At 54.8% G+C, this 24,938-nt stretch overlaps 1 protein-coding gene across 1 annotated transcript; it reads right to left on the bottom strand.

Annotated features, from left to right (window-relative positions):
• Positions 1-4,079: 4,079 nt before the first annotated feature.
• On the bottom strand, positions 4,080-20,934 carry TMCO1 (transmembrane and coiled-coil domains 1). Its single transcript, XM_055121688.1, has 7 exons — positions 20,695-20,934; positions 19,568-19,645; positions 18,352-18,411; positions 16,958-17,004; positions 15,138-15,205; positions 13,312-13,456; positions 4,080-4,524 (listed from the first exon to the last, which is right to left on the bottom strand). The coding sequence occupies exons 1-7, from the start codon at positions 20,762-20,764 to the stop codon at positions 4,426-4,428; spliced, it is 567 nt and encodes a 188-aa protein (XP_054977663.1). The 5' UTR covers positions 20,765-20,934; the 3' UTR covers positions 4,080-4,425.
• Positions 20,935-24,938: the final 4,004 nt, after the last annotated feature.

Consider the following 24,938-nt stretch of genomic DNA (forward strand, 5'->3'; position numbering starts at 1 on the left):
GGATGTCGGGAATCGAACCTGGGCCGGCTGCGGGCAAGGCAAACGCCCTCCCCGCTGTGCTATTGCTCCAGCCCTGAGGAATACATTTTGAAGGAATCTAGAGTCAGGCTCAGTTTCGCCTCCTGCCTCTGTGCCCTCGGCAGCTGGGCAGTGCTGGGCTCGCTGTGTGTTTGGGCATGAGTGTCTGCAGGCATACCCCAATAGCTAAGGGCAAGTTCTTGGGACTTTCCAGAAAGATCAGCCCTTCAAGAGTTGAGAAAAGAAGTCACACTCCTTGCCAGCGAGGTCCAGAAAATTAATTGTTCTCTTGATTTTATTTTATTTATTTATTTTTTTTGCTTTTTGGGTCACACCCGGCAATGCACAGGGGTCATTCCTCGCTCATGCACTCAGGAATTACCCCTGGTGATGCTCAGGGGACTATATGGGATGCTGGGATTCGAACCCGGGTCGGCTGCGTGCAAGGCAAACGCCCTACCCGCTGTGCTATCACTCCAGCCCCTGTTCTCTTGATTTTAATAAATTTATTTCATGGTGTTGGGGGGCCGATACCTGGCAGTGTGTATGTTCAGGGTGTGTCCTGCCACAGGTGGAAGCCAGGTCAGCTGTATGCCAAGCAAACGCCTAGAGCGCCATACTATCTCTTCAGGCCCCTAATTATTCTGTTTTTGTTTATGGGCCACACCCAGTGGTTCTCAGGGTTTACTCTGAGCTCAGGGATCGCACTGGCTCCAGCCTCTCATTCTTTTTTTTTTTTTTTGCTTTTGGGCCACACCTGGCGATGCACAAGGGTTACTCCTGGCTCATGCACTCAGGAATCACTCCTGGCGGTGCTCAGGGGACCCTATGGGATGCCCGGAATCGAACCCCAGTTGGCCATGTGTAAGGCAAATGCCCTATCTGCTGTGCTATCACTCCAGCCCTCTCTCATTCTACTTTTTTTTGTTTTTGTTTTTTGGATCACACCCGGCGATGCACAGGGGTTACTCCTGGCTCTGCACTCAGGAATTACCCCTGGCGCTGCTCGGGGGACCCTATGGGATTCTGGGAATCGAACCCGGGTCGGCCGCATGCAAGGCAAACGCCCTCCCTGCTGTGCTATTGCTCCAGCCCCTCATTCTACTTTTAATATTTTTTCTTTGGCTTTGTGTGTGTTTGTGTGTGTCACACCCAGAGGTGCTCAGGGGTTCCTCCTGGCTCTGCACTCAGGAATCACTCCTGGCGGTGCTTGGAGGACCCTACGGGATGCTGGGGATCGAACCCCGGTCAGCTGTGAGCCAGGCGAACACCCTCTCCGCTGTACTATCGCTCTGGCCGCTGGTTCTGTTTTCACACAGCTGTTCTCTGATCACGTGATGAGGCGCCCTAGGTCATGTGCCTTTCATTTGCGCATTTACTTGACAACATTTCCCAGCCGTAGAGAAAGTTTAACCACTGAGGCCTTTTTCCTACAGAGGGGTGTTGGGCTTGGAGGCTGTCATCTGTACTCCTTTATAAGGCAGCAAGTAAGCTGCAGGGGGACTGAAAAGGGGGGTTACAGAGCGGAGTCCAGCTGGCCGAGCCTCACCTAGAATCACAGGTAAGCAGATTGCTGTCACACCCCCAGCTGGGCAGCAGAATCTCTGGGTGAGGCCCACCTGTCCCTTAGCAAGTCAGAGCGTCACGCTTCCTGGTTTGGAAAGGGGCTTTTTTTTGTTTTGTTTTTTGCTTTTTGGGTCACACCTGGCGATGCACAGGGGTTACTCCTGGCTCTGCACTCAGGAATTACCCCTGGCGGTGCTCAGGGGACCATATGGGGTTCTGGGAATCGAACCTGGGTCAGCCGTGTGCAAGGCAAACGCCCTCCCTGCTGTGCTATTGCTCCAGCCCTGGAAAGGGGCTATTTTTAAGGGACTTACAGCGCTTACTGCACTAATCTTTAACTCCTGATTCAAAGGAACTGTGAAATGCGTTGACCTGGAGGACTGGTACGGCCAGCTGCCGGGGGGTGAGCTTTGCAGTACAGGAGGCCCCAGTCTGGGCCCCGGCACCACCACAGGGTCCCCTGAGCACCCCCAGGGGTGACACCGGAGCTGAGTCTGGAGTAGTCTCAGAGAACCCCGAAACAAAACACACACGAGTGGAAAAATGCTGCTGGCTCCAATTTACGACCCAGGTACCAGAGTACCAGGGTATGTGGTACCAGAAGACCCAAAGACGTGAAAAACACTTCTGAAAAAGTAAAACGCCCTGGAGGGGCTGGAGCGATAGCACAACAGGGAGGGTGTTGGCCTTGCACATGGCCAACCTGGGTTCGATTCCCAGCATCCCATAGGGGCCCCTGAGCACCGCCAGGAGTGATTCCTGAGTGCAGAGCCAGGTGTAACCTCTGAGCATCGCCGGGTGGGACTCCAAAAGCAAAAAGTAAATAAATAAAAACAAAATGCCCTGGAATATTCGGAGAGGTGATGTACCGATGAACTTGCTTTGGAACAACCTACAGGGAAGCACGCAGAGGCGGGCAGGAGGTTGGGTCAATGATTTCCAAAGCTGAAGAACGAGCTCCTGTTTTCCTGACACTTTAACGGAACCGGGATTAACTCCCCTTCCAAGAAACTCTGGGACTCTCCACCCTGTACTGAAGGGAGCTGTGAGAATACACAAAAGGAGTGATCAGGGCAGAGAATCAAAACTTGGTAGCTGACCACATGGCTGTGATGGACCAAACTGGCCAGAAGGCGGAGTTTGGACCTAAGGGAGGTGATCTCGGGGCCGGAGCGATAGCACAGCATGTAGGGCATTTGCCTTGCACGAGGCCGACCCAGGTTCGATCCCCGGCATCCCATAGGGTCCCCCAAGCACTGCCAGGAGTAATTCCTGAGTGCAAAGCCAGGAGTAACCCCTGAGCATCGCTGGGTGTGACCCAAAAAGCAAAAAAAGAAAAAAAAAAGGAGGTGATCAATGGCCACTCAACACCTTTATTGCAAACCACAACACCTAATCAGAGAGAGAGAACAAAAGGGAATTCCCTGCCATAGTGGCAGGGTGGGGTGGGGGGAGACGTGACTGGGGAGGGGGGGAGGGATGTTGGGTTAACTGGTGGTGGAGAATGGGCACTGGTGAAGGGATGGGTTATCGAACTTTGTATGGGGGAAACATGAGCACAAAGATGTATGGATCTGTAACTGTACCCTCACGATGACTCTCTAAAAATAAACTAATAAAAATAAAAAAATAAAAGTATGGGTAAAATTTAAAAAAAAAAAAAAAAAAGGAGGTGATCTCAGTCCAGACCCTTGGAGCAAGATGAGAGAGAGGGGACGGACACAGAGGGAGGAGACAGATCTAAGATTCCTGACTGCCGGAGGGTCTCAGGGGAGCCCCAAGGACCCCATTTTCATGCTCTTTTGTACTTTCTTCAACCTTTTTTTGGGGAGAGGGAAGGGGTCATACCCTGCCACACTCAGGGGTTCCTCCTGGCTCTGCACTCAGGATTGTGCAAGGCAAGGAAGCCTACTAGCTGTGCTATGGCTCCAGTCCTATCACTTCCTTTTTTTGGGGGGGGGGGGGATCACACCTGGCGATGCACAAGGGTTCCTCCTGGCTCATGAACTCAGGAATTACTCCTGGCGGTGCTCGGGGGACCCTATGGGATGCTGGGAATCGGACTCGGGTTGGCCGAGTGCAAGGCAAACGCCCTACCCGCTGTGCTATCACTCCAGCTCCAGCCCTCCCCCCCCCTTTTTTTTTTTTGCTCTTTGGGTCCCACCTGGCGATGCACAGGGGTCACTCCTGGCTCATGCACTCAGGAATTACCCCTAGCGGTGCTCGGGGGACCCTATGGGATGCTGGGAATCGAACCCGGGTCGGCTGCAAGCAAGGCAAATGCCCTCCCCGCTGTGCTATCACTCCAGCCCTGCCTTCAATGATTGTATGAGAAAAGCCTGCCAGAGCCAGGCAGCAAAGGTGACAAAATGTGCCTGAAAAACTCCCATTTCCCCTCTGCCTCAGCCCTCCCCCTCCCCCCGCAGGAAGCCTTAGGGCAGAAGGAACCAGGCCACCCCACCCTCACACACACACAGGTGGTCTAGCTAAAAGGCTGGTCTTCCATTTTTTTTTTTTTATTGATCTTGGGTCGTATTTGGCTATTTTTTTTTTAAAAAAAAAACCAATGCAGAGTTCCAATGAAGAATTACACAGAGTAAAAATTTTCTTCCCGATCTTCACATGCTCCCCCGAAGAACCAGTTCCTCAGTGCGTGGCCACGACGTGGTCTCGTGGTCGGGTGGATGTGCGGCTAGAGAGATGCTACTTGTTCCCCTGGGACCCCCGCGCTGAGCTGCGGCCAGAAACACCATGTCACCGCCACTCGAGGGACTCAGATGGAAAAGCGCCAGGCCAAGGCTGTCCCCAGAGGGTGACAGCGCGCGCAACTTCTTCCCGCGCTCAAGAGAACTTTCCAGAAGGCGGTGGGGGGCCGAGGAATCCGCCCGCCTGCTTGGTGGCAGCACGTGAAGGGGCCAGGCCCAGAATCTTCTGGATGTTCTGTGGAGGAGAGAGAGAAGAGTTGGTTTCCGTGGCAGCACAGGGGGAGAGACTGTACCCTCGCCGGGGGCAGGTGTAACCACAAGGCTTGCAGGAAGCACCGGAATGTTCTGGAAAGTGGTGAGGCTCACAGAATCCCGTGCCAGGCCTCAGCCCAGCCAGAGCCCGGGTCGTGCAAGGTGACCCTTGTCCCGGGCTCCTTTCAGAGCTACCCAGGAAAGTGTCACACAAACGTTTCCACAGACCCTGCCTGCAAGCCCCCCAATTCAACACCAGATGCAGGATTTTTTTTTTGCCTTTTGGGTCACACCCGGGGCTCATGCACTCAGGAATCACTCCTGGTGGTGCTCGGGGGACCCTATGGGATGCTGGGAATCAAACCTGGGATGGCCAGGTTGCAAGGCCAACGCCCTCCCCTCCCTGCTGTGCTATCGCTCCAGCCCAGGAATTCTTTCTTGGGGGTCGAACCAGGAGGTGGAAAAGAAAATGCACTGGGGGGAAGGTGGGGGTCACACTGTGGGAAAACAGAAGTTGTGACAATAAGGAGATGGATCCTCTGCCTCATTTCTTGTCCCCCCCCACCCCGTTTCTCCTGTTTTTTCTAGCAGAGGTGCAAAATAAAGCTCTGATCTCTGAGGTGGGCAACCTGTAAGCATGCGCCCCCACAACAGGCCCGCCACAGGCTGGGGGAGAGAGGCCCAGGGCTGGCGGGGGAGCAGCTCACCAGCGCCCCCACATGGCCGACTTCAACCACCAGCTTCTGGCTCCCTGGGCTCTCAACCCCTCAGCCAGGGCCCTGTAACTGGTATTTTTCTTTTTCTTTTTTTTGCCTTTTGGGTCACACCCAGCGATGCTCAGGGCTTCCTCCTGGCTCTGCACTCAGGCATCACTGCTGGTGGTGCTTGGGGATGCTATGGGATGCTGGGATTGAACCCAGGTCGGCTGGTCAAGACAAAGGCCCTCCCGGCTGTGCTATTGTCCCGGTCCCTTTCCAGGTCCTCTTAAGGAAGACTTAATTAATTCCCTGGTCCTCATAAGTAAGATTTAATTTAACAACCTGAGCTTTGCTTAAAGTGCTAATAGGGACCAGAGTGATAGCACAGCGGGGAGGGCATTTGCCTTGCACACGGCCGACCTGGGTTCAATCCCCGGCATCCCATAGGGTCCCCCAAGCACCGCCAGGAGTGACTCCTGAGTGCAGAGCCAGGAGCAAACCCTGGCTGTGTGTGACCAAAAAAAGCAACAGAACAGGGGCTGGAGCAATAGCGTAGCGGGGAGGGCGTTTGCCTTGCACGTGACTGACCCGGGTTCGATTCCCAGCATCCCATAGGGTCCCCCATCACTGCCAGGAGTGATTCCTGAGTTCATGAGCCAGGAGTCAGCCGTGTGCATCACTGGGTGTGACTCAAAAAGCAAAAAAAAAAAAAAAAAAAAAAAAAGCAACAAAACAAAAGACACAGAAGTGCTCACATACGACGTACCCCACGTGGACGCGAAGGGAACGGGGGTGCGGGTATGGGAAAAGGGGTTTCTGCCTGGTCCCGGGGAATGACGGGGCACGACAGAGAGCGGCGAGAGGGGGACAAACAAAGGCCGAGCTGCTTCCCGGCAGGCCGCCGGCACGGGCAGGAAACCCCGGACAACACGGCCACAGGATTTGCGCTCCTTCCTCTGGGCGAAGGTGATTACGAAGGGGAAGTTGTTGGTGGCTCAGCGGATATTCTGGGACGCCCAGGTCATTGGCAATAAACACAAACTGCTAACGTTCCTCCCGCAGGCACCCAGCTGACCTCCAACTCGGCCAGCCTGAGGTGGGCGGCGCAGCCGAGAGGCTGCTTCCGCTCAGGTTCCCCTCACTGTCACGCTGACCATCAAACCCCGCCCCACGCGGGGTGTTGACTCTGCTGTGAACAGGCGCAACGGGAGACCCCGGGAACCACAGGCCAGCTCCGGGCAGCGGAAATGCCCTGCGGGTCCCAGCCAAGGTCAAGCTAACGCCCTGGGGGGGTGGGTGGGAAATGCGCACTGGTCCAGGGATGGGTGTTGGGACACTCTAGGACTGAGACCCCATCATGAACACCTTTGGAACTGTGCATCCCACTGTGGGCTCGACATAGAAGTAAAAATAGGGGCCGGAGCGATAGCACAGCGGGTAGGGCGTTTGCCTTGCACGCGGCCGACCCGGGTTCGATCCTCGGCATCCCATATGGTCCCCCAAGCGCTGCCAGGAGTAATTCCTGAGTGCAAAGCCAGGAGTAACCCCTGAGCATCGCTGGGTGTGACCCAAAAAAGCAAAAAAAAAAAAGAAGTAAAAATAAATAAATAAAAAGAAAAATGAAAGGGGGGCTGGGCGGCCGAGAGCCGGCACAGCAGGGAGGGCGCATGCCTGCCCGTGGCTGGACCTGGGTTTGATCCCCGACATCTCACAGGGTCCCCGGAGCCCCGCAGGGAGTGACTCCCTGAATGCAGAGCCAGGAGTCAGCCCTGAGCTCTGACGGGTGTGACCCCCAAAACAAAACAAAACAAAGAAGTAGATCAAAGGGGCTGGTCAGAGCAATGCTTTTCATGGCCTTTGAGCCACTTTGCTTTATCTGAACAAACGTCATATAAAAACAGACCATGGGGCTGGAGCCATAGCACAGTGGGGAGGGCGTTTGCCTTGCACCACGCGGCCAACCTGGGTCCAATTCCCTGCATCTCCCTGAGCACCGCCAGGGGGTAATTCCTGAGTGCAGAGCCAGGAGGAACCCCTGAGCATCGCTGGGTGTGACCCAAAAAGCAAAAAACAAAACAAAACAAAAACACAGACGAGGCAGGGGTGGGTCGGGGTCCCCCAGTGCCCCCCCACCCGTTTGCTCCCACGAGGGACCCTCAAGCCAGCACTGTGCCTGCCGGCGGAGACCCGACCGCACAATTCAGATGACTCAACGTCCCTGTCAGAGAGAAACTCCACACCCTGGGTGACCACGCGGAAAGTCCCTGCCCTCAGCCTCGTGAGCACTGGAGTTGGAGTCTGGTGGAAAGATTCTGCGTGTCTGCTGCCCGCTTCCCAGAGAAAGTTCCCGATGTCACTGGCTGGCCCCCAGTGAGACGGTCAGTCAGGGACAAGGCACAAGCTTTGGTTTAGGGCACGAGGTAGGTAAGCGATTTGCTTTAACATAACCAGAAGAACTGTCACGGTGTCCGAGAGAGAGTTCAGTAGGCTGAGGGCACGCCCGGCCCGGGGTGGCCCAGGATCACTCCCCAGTCCCACGTGGTCCCCTGAGCACCCCCAGGCGTGACCCGAGCACAGAGTTGGGAGTATGACATCCCCCCCCAAAAAAAAAATCCAAGAAAACATTTCACAATGGATGGGAGGACCTAGCTGGCACCACGCGGGCTGTCAAACTCAGGCTCAACGGGCCGGAGGCTCTGCATGAGGGCGCCCTGGGCCCCGGGTTCGATTTCCAACAACGCGTGGTCCCAGAGCATCGCCAGGGAACGCCCACAGGGAAAGCACTCACACATGCCCCAGAAACTAAAGCCGAGTCAGCCCAGGGCCTAGACCCCGTCAAAACATCCTTGGAGGGGCTGGAGCCATAGCACAGTGGGGAGGGCGTTTGCCTTGCATGTGGCCGACCCAGGTTTGATTCCCAGCATCCCACAGGGTCCCCTGAGCACCGCCAGGAGTAGTTCCTGAGTGCAGAGCCAGGAGGAACACCTGAGCATCGTCGGGTGTGACCCACAAAGCAAAAAAAAATAAAAATAAAAAAAAAAAGAACAAGGGGCAGAGTAAATATTCCCACAAAAGCCTTGAACTCAGGCACGGAGACAACCCTGCAGGCAGCAGCCGGCCCGTGAAGCCCGTGGGTGCGCTCCCCACACCACACCCCTCCCCCACGAAACCTGCTCGGAGGAGCCTGCCTTTTCTTTTTTCATCTTCGTTTTTGGGCCACATGGGGAGGCCAGGGGTCACGGGATCATAGGGGCAGCTGGGGATCAAACCCCCATTGGCGGCACACAAGACAAGCAGCCTCCCACTGTGGAACTGCACGGTGTGAACGGATTCAGGCTTCCTGAAATAAGGTACTGCAGCAAATAACGAGGTGCAGACAGCCGGTCCTTCTGGAAGACACCCTACCCCGCCACCATTCACCTGGACCTTGCTATTACACACACACACACACACACACACACACACTGCCAGGAGTCACCCTGAGCAGCACCGGGTGTGGCCCAAAAATAACAAAACAAAAACAACCTAAAAAATATCAAACAAATTCTGGGCTGGAGAGAGAATGCAGGGGTGAGGCGCTTGCCTTGTACAGGGCCAACCCAGCTTCAATTCCCAGCACGACATCCGGTCCCCTGAGCCCGCCAGGAGTGATCCCTCAGGGCAGAGACAGGATGGAGCCCCGAGCACCGCCACGTGTGGCCCCAAAACCAAACACCAAGCAAAACATTCTGAGGAAAGTTGAAAGTGTGACAGAGACCTCAAACCACTTCCTTCTTATTTGCTATCCTGAGCGTCTAAAAGAAGCAATGCCGGGGCTGGAGCGATAGCACAGCGGGTAGGGCGTTTGCCTTGCACGCAGCCGACCCGGGTTAGAATCCCAGCAACCCAAATGGTCCCCTGAGCACCGCCAGGAGTGATTCCTGAGTGCAGAGCCAGGAGTAACCCCTGAGCATCGCCCGCTGTGACCCAAAAAGCAAAAAAAAAAAAAAAGAAGAAGCAATGCCGGGGCTGGAGGATAGTACAGCGGGGAGGGTGTCTGGGTTCGATCCCCGGCATCCCGTATGTCCCCCGAGCATTGCCAGGAGTGGTTCCTGAGTGCAGAGCCAGGAGTCAGCTGTGAGCATTGCTGCGTATGACCCAAAACCCAAAACCCAAAAATAAAATAAAATAAAATAAAATAAAAGAAGCAATGCCTAAGTCTTAAAAATTTTTCCAGGGTATCAGCATTTAAACAAAAGAAACTCAGGATAAACCATTTTTCCTCCTGCCTTTCCTTAGAATCACTGAATCTTTTTGTTTGTTTTTGATTTGTAGGCCAGACCCGGAAATGCTCAGGGCTTACTCCTGGCTCTGCGCTCAGGGGACTCCATGGGATGCCAGAGATCAAACTGGGGTCAGCCGTGTGCCAGGCAGCTGCCCCAGTGGCTCTACTATGGTTCAGGCCCTGGAATTACCACATCTTTGCCTTCTAAAGAAGATACTCTCGGGGATCCTAATCTAATTCCTGAGTGAAGAGTCAGGAGTAACCCCAGAACACGGGTGTGGCCCCAAAAAGAAAAAAGGGACTTGGTTAAAAGTTAAATTAATTTCGGGCTGGAGCGATAGCATAAAACACCCTTGCCTTGCACGCATCCAACCTGAGTTTGATTCCTAGCATCCTATATGTTCCCCCGAGCACCTCCATAAGTAATTCCTCAGTGCATGAGCCAGGAGGAACCCCTGAGTATTGCCGGTGCGACCCAAAAAGCAAAACAAATAAATTTAAAAAGTTTAAAAATCAATTAAAAATGAATTAATTAAAATAATAACAAAAAGACTTGCTGAGGGTAACTGGAGCCTGGGGGTCTAGGGCAGCCCAGCTCTGCCTGGATTTAAGAAGGAATCACCAGCTACTATTGACTCAGGGGACCAAAAACAAAAACAAAACAAAAAAACAAAACAAAACAAAAAAAACAAAACTGAACACAGTCCTTTAATTTTAGGAGCTAAGAAAACTTCCTTTCATTCTTAGCTTTTGGCACTGCCTGGGTCCGAGTTAACACCTCTGCCGGAAACCAGCTGACCTACCGCTTCCGCGGCCACCAATGCACACACAGGAAATAGCCTAGATGTGAAGGTCAGGCCCCTGGCCACTCAGCACTGAGCCTTGAGGAAGTGAGCAGAGGCAGATGAGTAGAGAGAGGGTAATTGAGATTTATTTTTGGCTGATAAAAGCAAGCTCCCAGATGAGAGCGATGCAGTGTCTCTTGATGCAGTGTCTCTTGTCCGAACGCCTGTCTTCCCTGGGGACCCTCGGAGGGGATGGGCTCCAGCTTCCCTCCCCACCCTGAGCAGAGCTCAGGAGGCTGAAGACCACTGGAACCTAGCTACAGCCATGCTCGAGGCCCCTCTCCACACGTTCGGACAGGCCTCACGCATGAAGGTACTGGCAGAGGAAACCAAGTGTGTGTAATCCCATCAAAGGCCAACATCCAGAGACTTAAAAGCTTTGCAGCCGCACGATATCCTGTAGCCTACTTCTCCCTCTGGGAAAAACTGGCAAGCTTCTGAGAGTTTCCTGCCCACATGGGACAGCCTTGCAAGCTTCCCATGGTGTATTCATATGCTAAAGCCAGTCATAAGCTGGATCCCATTCCCCTGACCCTGAAAGAGCTTCCAGTGCGACATCATTGGGAGGGCGAGTCGAGAGAGACTTCTAAGATCTCAGGGAAAGGACGAATGGAGAGGTTACTGAGACCACTTGAGAAATCGATGATTAGCGGGATTTCAGGATCGTGATCGTGTGATCGTGATAAATGACATATCAGCCTGCTTCAATCTGTGCAAAGAAACTGCTGTCCTCGGGGGCTGGAGCGATAGCACAGTGGGGAGGGCGTTTGCCTTGCATGCGGCCGACCCGGGTTCTATTCCCAGCATCCCATATGGTCCCCTGAGCACCACTAGGGGTAATTCCTGAGTGCAGAGCCAGGAGTAACCCCTGAGCATCGCCAGGTATGACCCAAAGAGCCAAAAAAAAAAAAAAAAAAGAAAAAAGAAACTGCTGTCCTGGGCTGGGAATGAAATACTGAGATTCAAACTCCCCTGGGGAGACTTGGCACAAGCCTCACAGCTGCAGGGCCTGGACTCGATCCCGACCACACACACAAACAGCAGCAATAAAATCTAGAAAGACTCCAAGAGGGGCTGGAGCGATAGCACAGCAGGGAGGGCGTTTGCCTTGCACGCGGCCGACCCAGGTTCGATTCCCAGCATCCCTTATGGTCCCCCGAGCACCGCCAGGAGTGATTTCTTTTTTTTTTTGCTTTTTGGGTCACACCTGGTGATGCACAGGGGTTACTCCTGGCTCTGCACTCAGGAATTACCCCTGGCCGTGCTCAGGGGACCATATGGGATGCTGGGATTTGAACCCGGGTCGGCCGCGTGCAAGGCAAACGCCCTACCCGCTGTGCTATCTCTCCAGCCCCCAGGAGTGATTTCTGAGTGCAGAGCCAGGAGGAACCCCTGAGCATTGCCGGAAAAACTGACAGGAGGGAACAAATCTTCCCCATCAGGTGGTTCAGAACTCCCAGGATCGACAGCCAGGCTGCAGGGAACACGAGGTTCCACACACCACCTGCAAGTGGGCCTCCAATCCCCTCCTGAGGGGCTCTGGCATCCAGGTGGAGACGAAAGAAGACGCAAAAAGAGACTCAAGAGATCCAGCCCATATCTAAGCAGAGCTGCCACTAGGAGTAACCCCTGCGCATCGCCAGTGTGCCCCCAAAGGCAGAATAAATGAATTCATGGACAGCTTTGGAAGGGTCTCTCTCACAGTGATTCAATAAAAAAGTTATGTTGGTGTACAACATCTCACTTATCTCAGGCCTAGGTAGGCGTAGATGTAAAAATTGTTTTTCCGTTACTGTAACTGACAATGTTTCCATTTATGTTTCTATTTATGTAATTGACTTTGATTCTGTTTTTGTTGACTAAGTTAATTTGCATATTCTGCCTATGTGGCTAAATATCATTGGTTAGGATATTAAGCTAGTTAATAAAAAGGGCTGAACAGGCTGCTCTGGGTCACAATACCAGAGATAGTTTGTGATCCTCCATAAATTATTATTATTTTTTGCTTTTTGGGTCACACTTGGCAATGCTCAGGGGTGACTCCTGGCTCTGCACTCAGGAATTACCCCTGGCGGTGCTCAGGGGACCATATGGGATGCTGGGAATCGAACCCGGGTCGGCCGCGTGCAAGGCAAACGCCCTCCCCGCTGTGCCACTGCTCCAGCCCTCCTCTGTAAATTATTTCTTTCACATGCATATCTCAATGGCTCAGACCGCCCAACCAAACCTTAGCGCAACAAAGTTAAAAAGAAAAAAGTAATAATAAATAAAGAGCTGTCAAGGCAGCAGCTTTCACTCTCATCTCCCCACATCCTTGGCAGGTGAGCGTGTGCGAAGAATCTGGTGTGCCCCTGGCCGGGGACCCTGGAGGGGCGAGGCCCAGTCGGTGACATTTCTGTCTCGTTTCACCCACTGCTCAATGGCCAAGGGACCCACCGAGCCCAAGGTCAGCAAGCCCGGCTGGGATTCCCTGGGCAGGAAGTCAGATGCCGCTGATGGCTGCTAAGATCCTAGTCCCGAGATAAATAAAACCAAACACCAGGGGCTGGAGCGATAGCACAGCGGGTAGGGCATTTGCCTTGCATGCAGCCAACCCGGATTCGATTCCCAGCATCCCATAGGGTCCCCTGAGCACCGCCAGGAGTAATTCCTGAGTGCAGATCCAGGAATAGCCCCTGAGCATCCCCAGGTGTGACCCAAAAAAGCAAAACAAAACAAAACAAAACAAAACAAAACAAAACAAAAAACAAACACCAAGCCCCAAGCTGGGAAGCACTTGCCCCGCCTTCGAGGTCAATCCTGGGATCTGGTGTGGCCCCCAAACCCCTCCAGGCAGGTCTGATCCCTGAGCGCAGAGCCAGAAGCCCTGAGCGCCGCCAGGTGTGGTCCCCAAAGCAAAACAAAGCACGAAGTGATGGGGGGTGGGTGGGGGGGGCCCCCCCGCAGGCCCTGTGGTCACTCACCTGGCGGATGGACATGGTGCAGAGGATGTAGAGGAAGATGAAGGAACAGTCTGTGGTGTCATCCCCCAGGAGGTTCCGGTGCGAGAGGCCTTGGATGTAGGACAGCGGGGTGAAAGGGAGCTTGGCCACCACCCTCCCGTCGAATCTGGAAAGGGAAGAACCACGTGATTCCTGGAGGCCCCGGGCAAGGCCCCAGGTCAGAAACAGAAGGCAGGGCTGGAGCAACAGCACAGCAGGGAGGGCGTTGGCCTTGCATGCGGCCGACCTGGGTTCGATCCCGGCATCCCATGCCAGAGTAACTCCTGAGTGCAGAGTGAGGACTTAACCCCCCTGAGCATTGCCTTTTTTTTTTTTTTTTTTGGTCACACCCGGCGATGCACAGGGCTGACTCCTGGCTCTGCACTCAGGAATTACTCCTGGCGGTGCTCAGGGGACCCTATGGGATGCTGGGAATCGAACCCGGGTCACCACGTGCAAGGCAAACGCCCTACCCGCTGTGCTATCGCTCCAGCCCAGCATTGCTGGTTTGATACAAAAAATAAAAAGAAAGAAAGAAAGAAAGAAAGAAAGAAAGAAAGAAAGAAAGAAAGAAAGAAAGAAAGAAAGAAAGAAAGAAAGAAAGAAGGAAAGAAGGAAAGAAAGAGAAAGAAAGGAAAGAAATTGAACGGTAGGGGCTGGAGAGACAGGGGGTCTGGCCTGCCCACTCGGGGCTCCATCTCCGCACCCCAGATGGTCCCCCACGCTGTACCCGGAGTGACCCCTGAGCACAGAGGCGGGACTACGGGAGATTCCCAGGGGCACACTGAGTCACTTTTTGTTTTCTCTGGAAAGTGCCAAGTAAGGGTGGGAACTTCTGGCCTATAGTAAGAATAGAAAAAGAGTCAGCGTATGATTACCGCCGACCAAAAGTAGATATCCTTGACTTGGCAACTAAGTTTAGAGTGTGTGAGTCCAACCTAAAAAACGGACACAGTGGAGCAACATTATAGCGGGAAGGGTGTTGGCCTGGCACGCGGCCGACCCGGGCTCAATCCTCGGCATCCCATAGGGTCCCCTGAGCACCGCCAGGAGTGATACCTGAGCGCAGAGCCAGGAATAAGACCTGAGCACTGCGAGGTGTGACCCAAAAACCAAACCAAAACCAAACAAACAAACAAACAAACAAAAAAAAGAAATCCAAGAAACAGACAGAAGTAACTATGGGCAAGAAGCCCTCGGTCTGTGACAACAAAACAAAAAAAGTGACCAACAAAACGGATCTCAGGGCTGGAGCAATAGTACAGCGGGTAGCGCGTTTGCCTTGCACGAGGCTGATCCGGGTTCGATCCTCGGCATCCCAAGGGGTCCCCCGAGCACAGCCAGAAGGAACCCCTGAGGGCTGGAGTGATAGCACAGCGGGTAGGGCGTTTGCCTTGCATGCGGCTGACCCGGGTTCTATTCCCAGCATCCCATATGGTCCCCTGAGCACCACCAGGGGTAATTCCTGAGTGCAGAGCCAGGAGTAACCCCTGAGCATCGCCAGGTGTGACCCAAAAACAAAACAAACAAAAAAGAAATAAATAAATGAAACAGAAGGAACCCCTGAGCATCACTGGGTGTGACCCCAAAAAAGCAAAAAAAAAAAAACACAACTCGTACCTGGTGACTGTTTGATTAAGGACAGAGAGAGGGAGAAGAGAGACAACGCGGACGAGTGTTCCTGGCAGACACTCTACGCTTTCATTCCTCCCCTCAGTCTGGACAAGCAAACTAGAGCATCGCCCCGAAGTGAGCAGTTCACATGTGCACGGGGGCGACCGTCGGCTGAAACCACGCCGGATACTCACATAGAATTGAACATGCCCATTAAGGCGGTGAAACAGAAGCCGATGGCAAACATGGACTTCATCCGCACCTGGAAGGAGACCAGCGCAGTTCACACTCAAGACGCAGGCCAGCAGCCCGCACCCCACGCCCCGAGCTCGGGCTTCCTGTTCAATGTGCTCCTGAGCAACAGCTGCTCTTGGCTGACCCTCCCTGACCTCCACGGCACTGAGCCGGGCACCTCCCGATGTCTCGGAACAGGCTGGCAGGGGCACGCACGCAACTGGCCGAGCCGGGGAGTAACCTGGCTGGGTCTCTCAAAGCAGCCCCCCGAGGACACCCCTGGCCCACAGCCCTTCTGTCCGGTCTTCCTGCTGGCACGACAGGAGGAAGGACAATGCCCAGGACACAGTGTCACGGAGTCACCAACCTCAAGCTAAAAGTGACCCAAGGGGGCTGGAGCGATAGTACAGCGGGGAGGGCGTTTGCCTTGCACACGGCTGACCGGGGTTTGATTCCCAGCATCCCATAGGGGCCCCGAGCACCGCCAGGAGTAATTCCTGAGTGCATGAGCCAGGTGTGGTCCAAAAAGAAAAAAAAAAAAAAAAGTGACCCAAGGCCTCATCCTGGTGACACCTCTGGGTTTCTCCAGGTGGAAATGACCCTTTATCTGTGAAAGTCACAGCTGGTCAGGCTTTCAGGTATAAAAAGGCCCCTTCTTTGTTTCTTTTTAAGATGGAAAACAGGATGAGGGGGTGGGGGGGTAGGCTGGAGCTATATAGCACAGCGGGGAGGGCATTTGCCTTGCATGAGGCTGACCCGGGTTCGAGTCCCAGCATTCCATATGGTCCCCTGAGCACCGCCAGGAGTAATTCCTGAGTGCAGAGCCAGGAGCACCCCCTGTGCACTGCCAAAAAGAAAAAAAAAAAAGGAAAGAAAACTTAGGGGTCAAATCCATAACACTGGGACTGGAGAGATAGCACAGCGGGGAGGGCGTTTGCCTTGCATGTGGCTGACCCGGGTTCGATCCCCGGCATCCCATATAGTCCCCTGAGCACCGCTAGGAGTGATTCCTGAGTGCAGAGCCAGGAGTAACCCCTGTGCATCCCCAGGTGTGACCCAAAAGCCAAAAAAAAAAAAAAAAAAAAAAATCAACTCCATAACACAGAGATAGGGCATTTGCCTTGCACACGCCGACCAGGGTTTGGTCCCCAGCACCCTGTATGCTCCTGAGCCTGCCCGGGGTGAGCCCTGAGGGCAGAGCCAGGAGTAAGTCCTGAGCACTGCGGGGTGTGGCCCCAAAGCAAACAAAAATAACATAAAATAGGAGCAGCGCCTGACTTGGCGCCAAGGGTGGTGGCCCGGTGGCAGCTGGGCCTGTCTCTCAAGCAGGACCCTCCCTGGCACCTGCTGTCCGCGGGCCCCCGGGCCACATGTGACGTCCAGCCACACTGCAGCCATGTGAGCGAGTGTCCCAATGCAAGAGGCCGAGGGGCTCCATGGCAGGAAGCACCAGAGCCAAGCCTGACACCCTCAGAACTCTCGCAGCCACACACGTGAGCACCGAGACGGGACCTTCTTCCCCTCACTCGGGGCCACCAAGCCCGGTGTGACCCTGGTCACAGCCACGTCAGCGGAGGGATGGGAAGGGGAAGGTCACAGCAGACAGAAGCTTAAGGGCCGAGTTGAAAGGGCAGGCGATGGCTCCGGTGACAGCGGGCAAACATCCCTCAGGTCACTCCAGTGGCGTTTCAGCCAGGGCCACCGTCCTCCCTCCCCGCTGTCCCCGGCACAGACTCCGGACATGCTGCCCGCAGGCTCCACGTCGCTCCGGGCCCCTTACCATGGAGAGATCTCTGTTGTTGTTCTTCAGCTTCTCTTCTTGCCTTTCTGGAAAGAATGAAGGGGAACGTGAACGCACCGGGCAGAGCCCGAGGAGGCCGGGGACCGCCACCCTCTGGGGACTCAGGAGCACATGGGCACAGAGCAGAGCGTCTGGCAGAGCGCATCCTAGCGGGAGACTCAAAGGAGCCCACAGCCACAAACAAGCAGAGAGCCAGGGACACTGCAGAGGACACAGATGCAAATTATCCCCTGAATGGCTGGGACTCTCCCATTATTTAAGAATCAATCTCAGGGGGCTGGAGCGATAGCACAGCGGGGAGGGTATTTGCCTGCACGCGGTGGACCCGGGTTCGATTCCCAGCATCCCATATGGTCCCCTGAGCACCGCCAGGAGTAATTCCTGAGAGCAGAGCCAGGCGTAACCTCTGTGCATTGCCGGGTGTGACCCCCCCCACAAAAAGAATCAATTTTGGAGGGGACAGAGAGCTAGCACAGCAGGCAGGGGTCTTGCCTTGCTAAAGGCTGACTCGAATTCAATCCCCAGCACTTGGTCAAATCCCCAGCATTTGGTGTCCTGAGTCCCGCCAGGAGTGATCCAGGAAAAAAGCCAAGGCAAAGCCCTGAGCACTGCTCCGTGGATCTCAAAATTAAACAAAAAGTTAAATCTTGGGGCTGGAGTGATAGCACAGCGGGTGGGGCGTTTGCCTTGCACGCAGCCGACCTGGGTTCGATTCCCAGCATCCCATAGGGTCCCCTGAGCACCGCCAGGGGTAATTACTGAGTGCAGAGCCAGGAGTGACCTCTGTGCATCGCCAGGTGTGACCCCAAAAGAAAAATAAATAAATAATTTTTTTTACCAAGGAAGTGGTTTAGTGGGAAAATACATGTCTTGAATAAGGGAAAACCTGGGTTTGATCTCTTAGCACGCAACTACAAGGAGACAATTTTTCCCCTAAGAAAACCCCTATTTAGTTTTCCCAGGAAAACCTAAATTTCACTCCCAAACTTATTGCATACCACCTGCCTTTTACATTAAAAAACAAAATGAGGGGGCCGGAGCGATAGCACAGCGGGTAAGGCGTTTGCCTTGCACACGGCTGACCCAGGCTCAATTCCCAGCATCCCATAGGGTCCCCCGAACACCGCCAGGAGTAATTCCTGAGTGCAGAGCCAGGAGGAACCCTTGAACATCGCTGAGTGTGACCCCCCCAAAAAAAAGAAACAATAAAACCCCAATCTTCAGCTACCCTGGAAATCTACCTCCTTTGCAGGAATGAAGATAAAGTGCCCCCAACATCTGAGTTTACCACCCCCCAAACGGTTCCGGGGGTGGATTTGCAGGGAGGAGGGGAGCAGTTGGAAGCTCGGGTGGATGTCGATAATTCATCTTACCAATTTTCTTCTTCTGCTGCCGGCCAGCCGATTCAGTGATGGTTTCCTTCTTCTTCTCCACTGCAAACAAGAGCGGTAGCAAAGATCGTATGCTACAGATGGTCAGTACAGCTTTAGCGAAAAGCTTCTGGAGTGGGGCACAGTCAAGGGAGCTGAACCCCCACCTGCTGACGGCTAAGGGCTGACGCAACACTCTCAGAAATGCAAAGTCCTGTGTGACTGGGGAGACGGCCATAAAGGATTCTGCCAACGCCTGGGCAGGGACAGAACCTCTAGGACTCTTGAGACCTTCCTTCAGGGCTCTGTTAGGGCCTAAGGGCGCTGCCAGGGGACAGTGACGAGAGGGCAGAGAGCCAGCGCAGGATCCCTCAAGTCCTGCCAGGAGTGACCCCTACAGCACCAAGCCAGGACTAAGCCTTGAGCACCACCGGGGGTGTGGGGGGGAGGTGGGGTGCCATATAGCGCCGGGAATCGGGGGATTCTCACCAGCCCCCAAGATGCTAAGTTTTGGGTCGTAGCGATCGTCCAGCGGGAGGGCATTGGCCTTGTTTTTTTTAGCTTTTTGGGTCACACCCGGCGATGCACAGGGGTTACTCCTGGCTCTGCACTCAGGAATCACTCCTGGCGGTACTCAGGGGACCATATGGGATGCTGGGGATCGAACCTGGGTCGGCCGCGTGCAAGACAAACACCCTCCCCGCTGTGCTATTGCTCCAGCCCCGAGGGCATTGGCCTTGCATGCAGCCGACCCGAGTTCAACCCCTGGCATCCCATGGGGTCCCCCAAGCACCACCACCAGGAGTAATTCTTTTTTTTTTTTTTTTTTGCTTTTTGGGTCACACCTGGCGATGCACAGGGGTTACTCCTGGCTCTGCACTCAGGAATTACCCCTGGCCGTGCTCAGGGGACCATATGGGATGCTGGGATTTGAACCCGGGTCGGCCGCGTGCAAGGCAAATGCCCTACCCGCAGTGCTATCTCTCCAGCCCCACCAGGAGTAATTCTTGAATGAAGAGCCAGGAGGAACCCTTGAGTGGTGTCGCCGGGTGTGACCCAAAACCACACACACACAAAAAAAGATTCTGAGTGTGAAAACAAAGTATACTCATAAGTCCATCAGAAGAGGTCCCGAGGTCCTGTAGAGACCCAGGCCATCCGAGTCTGTGTGCAGACAGCTGGGGGAGGGGATGAGGGGTGGCGGGGGTGCGCGACTCACATTTTTTACTCTGCTTCTCCACCTCTGCCTTCAGCCTCTTGTACTTGTCCGTCCTGTAGACCAGGACCCAGGTTATGCCTGAGAAGAGCAAAGGACAGGAGAGGGACGTCAGTGCCCTGCAGTTCACGCAGCAGTCGCCGGAGCTGAACGCCTCTCCTCCACCTGAACTGATGCAACACTCTCAGACACGCAAAATCCCGTATGACCAGGAGAGAGATCGATCAAGGACTCCGCCAACGCCTGGGCAGGAACAGGCCAGTGCATATGGGGTTTCCCCACCCCCTGCCCTGTACAGCGCCCCAGAGCCCCACCGGGAGTGATCCCTGAGCACTGAGCCTGGAGTCAGCCCTGAGCACCGAGCCAGGAGTCAGTCCTGAGCACCGAGCCAGAAGTCAGTCTTGAGCACAGAGCCAGGAGTCAGCCCCGAGCAGAGTCAGGAGTCAGCCCTGAGCACTGACCCAGGAGTCAGCCCTGAGCACTGACCCAGGAGTCAGCCCTGAGCACAGAGTCAGGAATCAGCCCTGAGCACAGTGCCAGGAGTGAGCCCTGAGACCCAACAAGTGTGATCTCTGAGCCCCGAGCCAGGAGTGAGCCCTGAGCACTGATCCAGAAGTCAGTCTTGAGCACAGAGCCAGGAGTCAGCCCTGAGCACTGACCCAGGAGTCAGCTCTGAGCACCGAGCCAGGAATCAGCCCTGAGCACTAAGCCAGGAGTGAGCCCTGAGGCCCCCCCTAGAGTGATCCCTGAGCACCGAGCCAGGAACCAGTCCTGAGCACAGAGCCAGGAGTGAGCCCTGAGCCCCACTTAGAGTGATCCCTGAGCACCGAGCCAGGAGTCAGCCCTGAGCACGAGCCAGAAGTCAGTCTTGAGCACAGAGCCAGGAGTCAGCCCTGAGCACAGAGCCAGGAGTCAGCCCCGAGCACAGTCAGAAGTCAGCCCTGAGCACAGAGCCAGGAGTCAGCCCCGAGCACAGTTAGGAGTCAGCCCTGAGCACTGATCCAGGAGTCATCCCTGAGCACCGCCGCGGGTGATGCAAAAAAAACCCCCAAAAAACCCCTTAACTCTCGAGGAGCCCTGCGGCGCGGCCCCCTGCGACCCCGCCCCGCCCCCGGCCCGGCCGCGCTCACCCTCGGCCAGCAGCGCCGTGCACACCGAGATGAAGACGATGAGCAGCGTGTCCGCGAACATGGTGCTCATCTCGCACGGCCGGCGCCGGGACGGGCGCTCGGGGGCCGGAAGTTACTTCGGAGAAGAATTTCTAGGGAACCGCCCCCCGAATCCCCCCCTGGCGCAGGTGCTAGGCCGCGGGCACTGACAGGCAGCAGCGGCGACAGCGGGCACAGACCCCACTTCCGCTTCCGGGGCCGCGCGCCGGAAGGGCTCCCTCCCTCGCTTGGCCGCCGCGGAGCCGCTCGCCGGCGGCCTCCCCGCGGATTCTCGCGAGATCGGCCGTGGGGGCGGTGACGTCGAATGGCGGCGACGCGGCGAGACCCGGAAGCGCTGCCCCGCGCGTGCCGTCTGGTCCCGGGCCCGGGTTGGGCTGCTGGGGGGGGAGGGGGCGGGATGCAGACCTGGAGCAGCTGCTTCGCTGCTCCTCCCCCTGCTCGGCCGAGCTCAGGGTGTCGGGTCGGCCCCGGGATACCCTTCGGGGACATCAGCCGCCCCCCTGCGCGCGCCAGGTGCCAGTCTGGCGGCGCCGGGGTGCAGCTGGGCATTAGTGGGGGGCCTCTAGACTGGACGTAGGTGCGTTAGGGTCTGAGGGGCGGTAGGAGCCGGTCAGACGGAGCTAGCCGGCCCGGTGTCCAGCGTTCCGCGCTGTTCTGCCCAGGGAAGGGCCGTGCCCGGGAAGCCGGGGAGCAGGTGCGGGCGGCCCCGCCGCCTTTTCCGGACGCTCGCGAGCCTGCAGCCGGCGGGGCTCGATTTTTCCCTCCCCCGCCTGTGAACTGGGCTCCCGCCGTGGGTGGCACTGGGCTGGCCCCTCGGAGCCCCCCTTGAGCCCCGCTGAGCAAGAGCAGGTGGCCCCGCCCTGCCGCGCCCAGCCCCAGCTACGTGCTGGGCGCCGGCGTGACCTACCCAGGTGCTGCTGGCAGCTCCAAGCACCACGGACAGAACTGGAAATGTGTCCATATCGGTTCCGCTCTTGCAAAATCTCCCCGCTTAGGGTCCCCTAAGGACCCTAAGGAGCACTGAACTGAAGGCTCCTGCGTGCAAATCAGTGCCCACCAATCGTTTGAGCAGCCGCCCAAGCCCCAGGAAAGCCCAAGACCTAAAGAGACAAAGATCTGGCCTGCAGTTCTCCCATTGTTAAGCTACACCTCCCCTCGCCCCCCCCCAAAAAAAAAAAGTCTACTCTCATAAATTTAACTCGCCCTGTGTTCTTTGGGTTTACTTTGGCTGGAATTGCAAATTGCATTTCTCTCTTTTTCTTATCTATTTGTTTTTTGCCTTTTGGGTCACACCCAGAGATGCTCAGGGCTTACAGAATTCTGCACTCAGGAATTACCCCTAGCGGTCAGTCGGCACCGTATGGGATGCTGGGGGATACTGGGAAGCAAACCAGGGTCAGCCACGAGCAAGGTGAACGCCCTTCCGGTATTATCTCCCAGGCCCAGAGTTTGTTTTGCTCCAGTACGCTGTGGACTGGGGAAGTCTTTTACTTCTCAATGGGTTTCCAGTGACAATAGTAATCCGACTCCTACCAGCTGTGCTTGGAGCTACTGTTGCCACTTTTATTGTTTTGTAAATCCTTGTTCCCATCCGCATTAGTCTCTTGCTGTCAGGTTTACAGGGCTACCTTGGTTCATCTTTTTTTCTCCCTCCTGCTTGTCTTACATACCATCCATATTTTTGTCCTTATATTTGTCCTTATTTTTGTCCATTGCAACAGTGATTGCTGCTCCTCAGGCCTTCACGAAAGCCGGCATCTTTTCCATCTTTTTTTTTGCAAGAAATGGGCCGTTCTATTTTGCAAACTGTTGGAAATGAATTTGCAGACTGACTAATGGGAACACAGAGATTTACTCCCAGAGGAGGGAAGTTTGATGAGTCATTTTCCAAGAATTGTCTCCTTGTTAAAGAGAGCGAGGGTAACTTGGTTGTTTAGTGTGTGATCTCTTCCCTGGAATTTAGTGACACTAACCTGAGCCCCAGGAGCTTTCCTAGGGTGGTAGTCAGTTTCAGGAAGGTTTGTGATGTGCTGTGCTTAGCATTTGCTCCTGGCACCAGCGGTTACTTCATCCTCTGTGGCGCTGTCTGTGCATCAAGACAATTGCTGACTTGTGTGATTCCTGGAAGAGAGAAATGGCTCATGATTCCTCGGAACGCTCTGAGGATTTCTCACAGCACATCACTCACAACATTCTGAGACCCTGAGTGATGGCAGGAAGAGGACAGCGCCCTGGTGGAGAGGTAAGAGCGGGAGCATGAGTTTCCAGCACTTTCTCTGCTGCCTCCCAGACCATGATCTCTTCAAGCGGCCTCAGAGTGCCCAGAATATCAGCGTGGCAGAGGGAGGTTCAACAGTCACACCTTTGACCTTTGGTTTTGGGCTTTTTTTTTTTTGGATCACACCTGGTGATGCGCAGGGGTTACTTCAGGGGACCCTGTGGGATGCTGGGAATCAAACCTGGGTCTGCTGCGTGCAAGGCAGACGCCCTACCCACTGTGCTATTGCTCTAGTCCCTGGGTTTCTTTTTACAGAATTGATGTGTGCCCTGGGTGAAGCAAGAGAGAAGGCCCAGCAGCCTCCCTGTGAGTGGCTCACACTTATTATCTCTGGATGAGACCATGGTGGTGATTGTGTGTTTTCAAACTTTTAAATAAGTTTGAGGGGCTGGAGCAATAGCACAGCGGGTAGGGCATTTGCCTTGCACGCGGATGACCTAGTTCGATCCCCGGCATTCCATGGGGTCCCCGAACACCGCCTGGAGTAATTCCTGAGTACATGAGCCAGGAGTAACCCCTGTGCATCGCTGAGTGTGACCCAAAAAGAAAAAAAAAAAGTTTGATCATTTATTTTTATTTTTTTTTTGCTTTTTGGGTCACACCCAGCAATGCACAGGGGTCACTCCTGGCTCATGCACTCAGGAATCACCCCTGGCGGTGCTCAGGGGACCCTATGGGATGCTGGGATTTGAACCCGGGTCAGCCGCATGCAAGGCAAACGCCCTACCTGCTGTCCTATCATTCCAGCCCCTCATTTAAATTTTGATGATCCCAAGAGCACGCAGCCACAAAATCGACCACAACCACGTGGTGATATCTCATATTTTTTTCCTTCTTTTTTGTTGAATCACTGTGAGATACACCCTTACAGACATTTTACACTACTCATAACCAGCAATACAGAATAAAGTATCTAGCATCTGCCAGTGGGGCAGGCTTGAGTGGTGTGAAACTTCAAAATCATGGTGGTGGGATTGGTGTTGAAATATTGAAGGTGATCAGTTACTGTGAACAACTTCATGAAAATAAAATGAAAAATTAAAAGAAATTAAAAAAATTAGTTTGAGGGCCATATCAGGCAGTGCTCGGGGCTTTTCTTGGCGGGGCAGAGGTTTGAACCCACTGGAACCCTCTCTTGACTCACTTGAGAGCGTCTCATTTGTCTGTGATTGCATATTCGTGACATCATGGAGAAATAATCGGAGCTAAAGCCCGAGTATAAGATGGGAACATTCCACACAACAATGGTCCAGGCTTAGCTCCTGAGTGGACAAAACACTATTGTTGGCCTTCAAGGCCAGCGCATTCCTGGGCTTGCGAGGTGGGTTGTGGAGAATCCAGCCGGAGGCGGCAGTTCCGGGGGTCTCCACATTCCACCCGGCACAGACCACTTCTTGCCAGTACCTGGAGAAAATACCCAGCTGGTGGCCACTGAGGTAATGTGGGAGAAGAGCCATGTGGCAACTGCCTTCCCAGGATATAAGCCCAGCTGAGAGCATCTCCGATCCCAGTTACTTGATTTTAAGGACAGCCACGGGGGAGCCAGAGCGATCAGACAGCCGGGAGGATGCTGGCCTTGCTGGTCGGTGACCCAGGTTCAATCCCCAGCACCCGCTGTGATCCACCAAGCACTGCCACGAGTGATCCCTGAGTTCAGAGCCAGGAATAAGCCCTGAACATCACCAGGGATGGCTTGGAGGAGATCGGGTCCTGCCTCCCCCGGGTTCCCTAGGGCACGTGTTTGATTGCTGGGTTAGTCTGGCGCCAGCCTTGGCGGATGGCAGCCGGAGGAAGAGAAAAGTGTCCTGCTGGTACTTCACGGGGATGTAGCAGGCTTTGAAAGAATGCATGTGGAGGGGCTGGAGTGATAGCACGGCGGGGAGGGCGTTTGTCTTGCACAAGGCCGACCCGAGTTCGATTCCCAGCA

This window comes from Sorex araneus, chromosome X, assembly GCF_027595985.1.
Source record: "Sorex araneus isolate mSorAra2 chromosome X, mSorAra2.pri, whole genome shotgun sequence".
Lineage (NCBI taxonomy): Eukaryota > Metazoa > Chordata > Mammalia > Eulipotyphla > Soricidae > Sorex > Sorex araneus.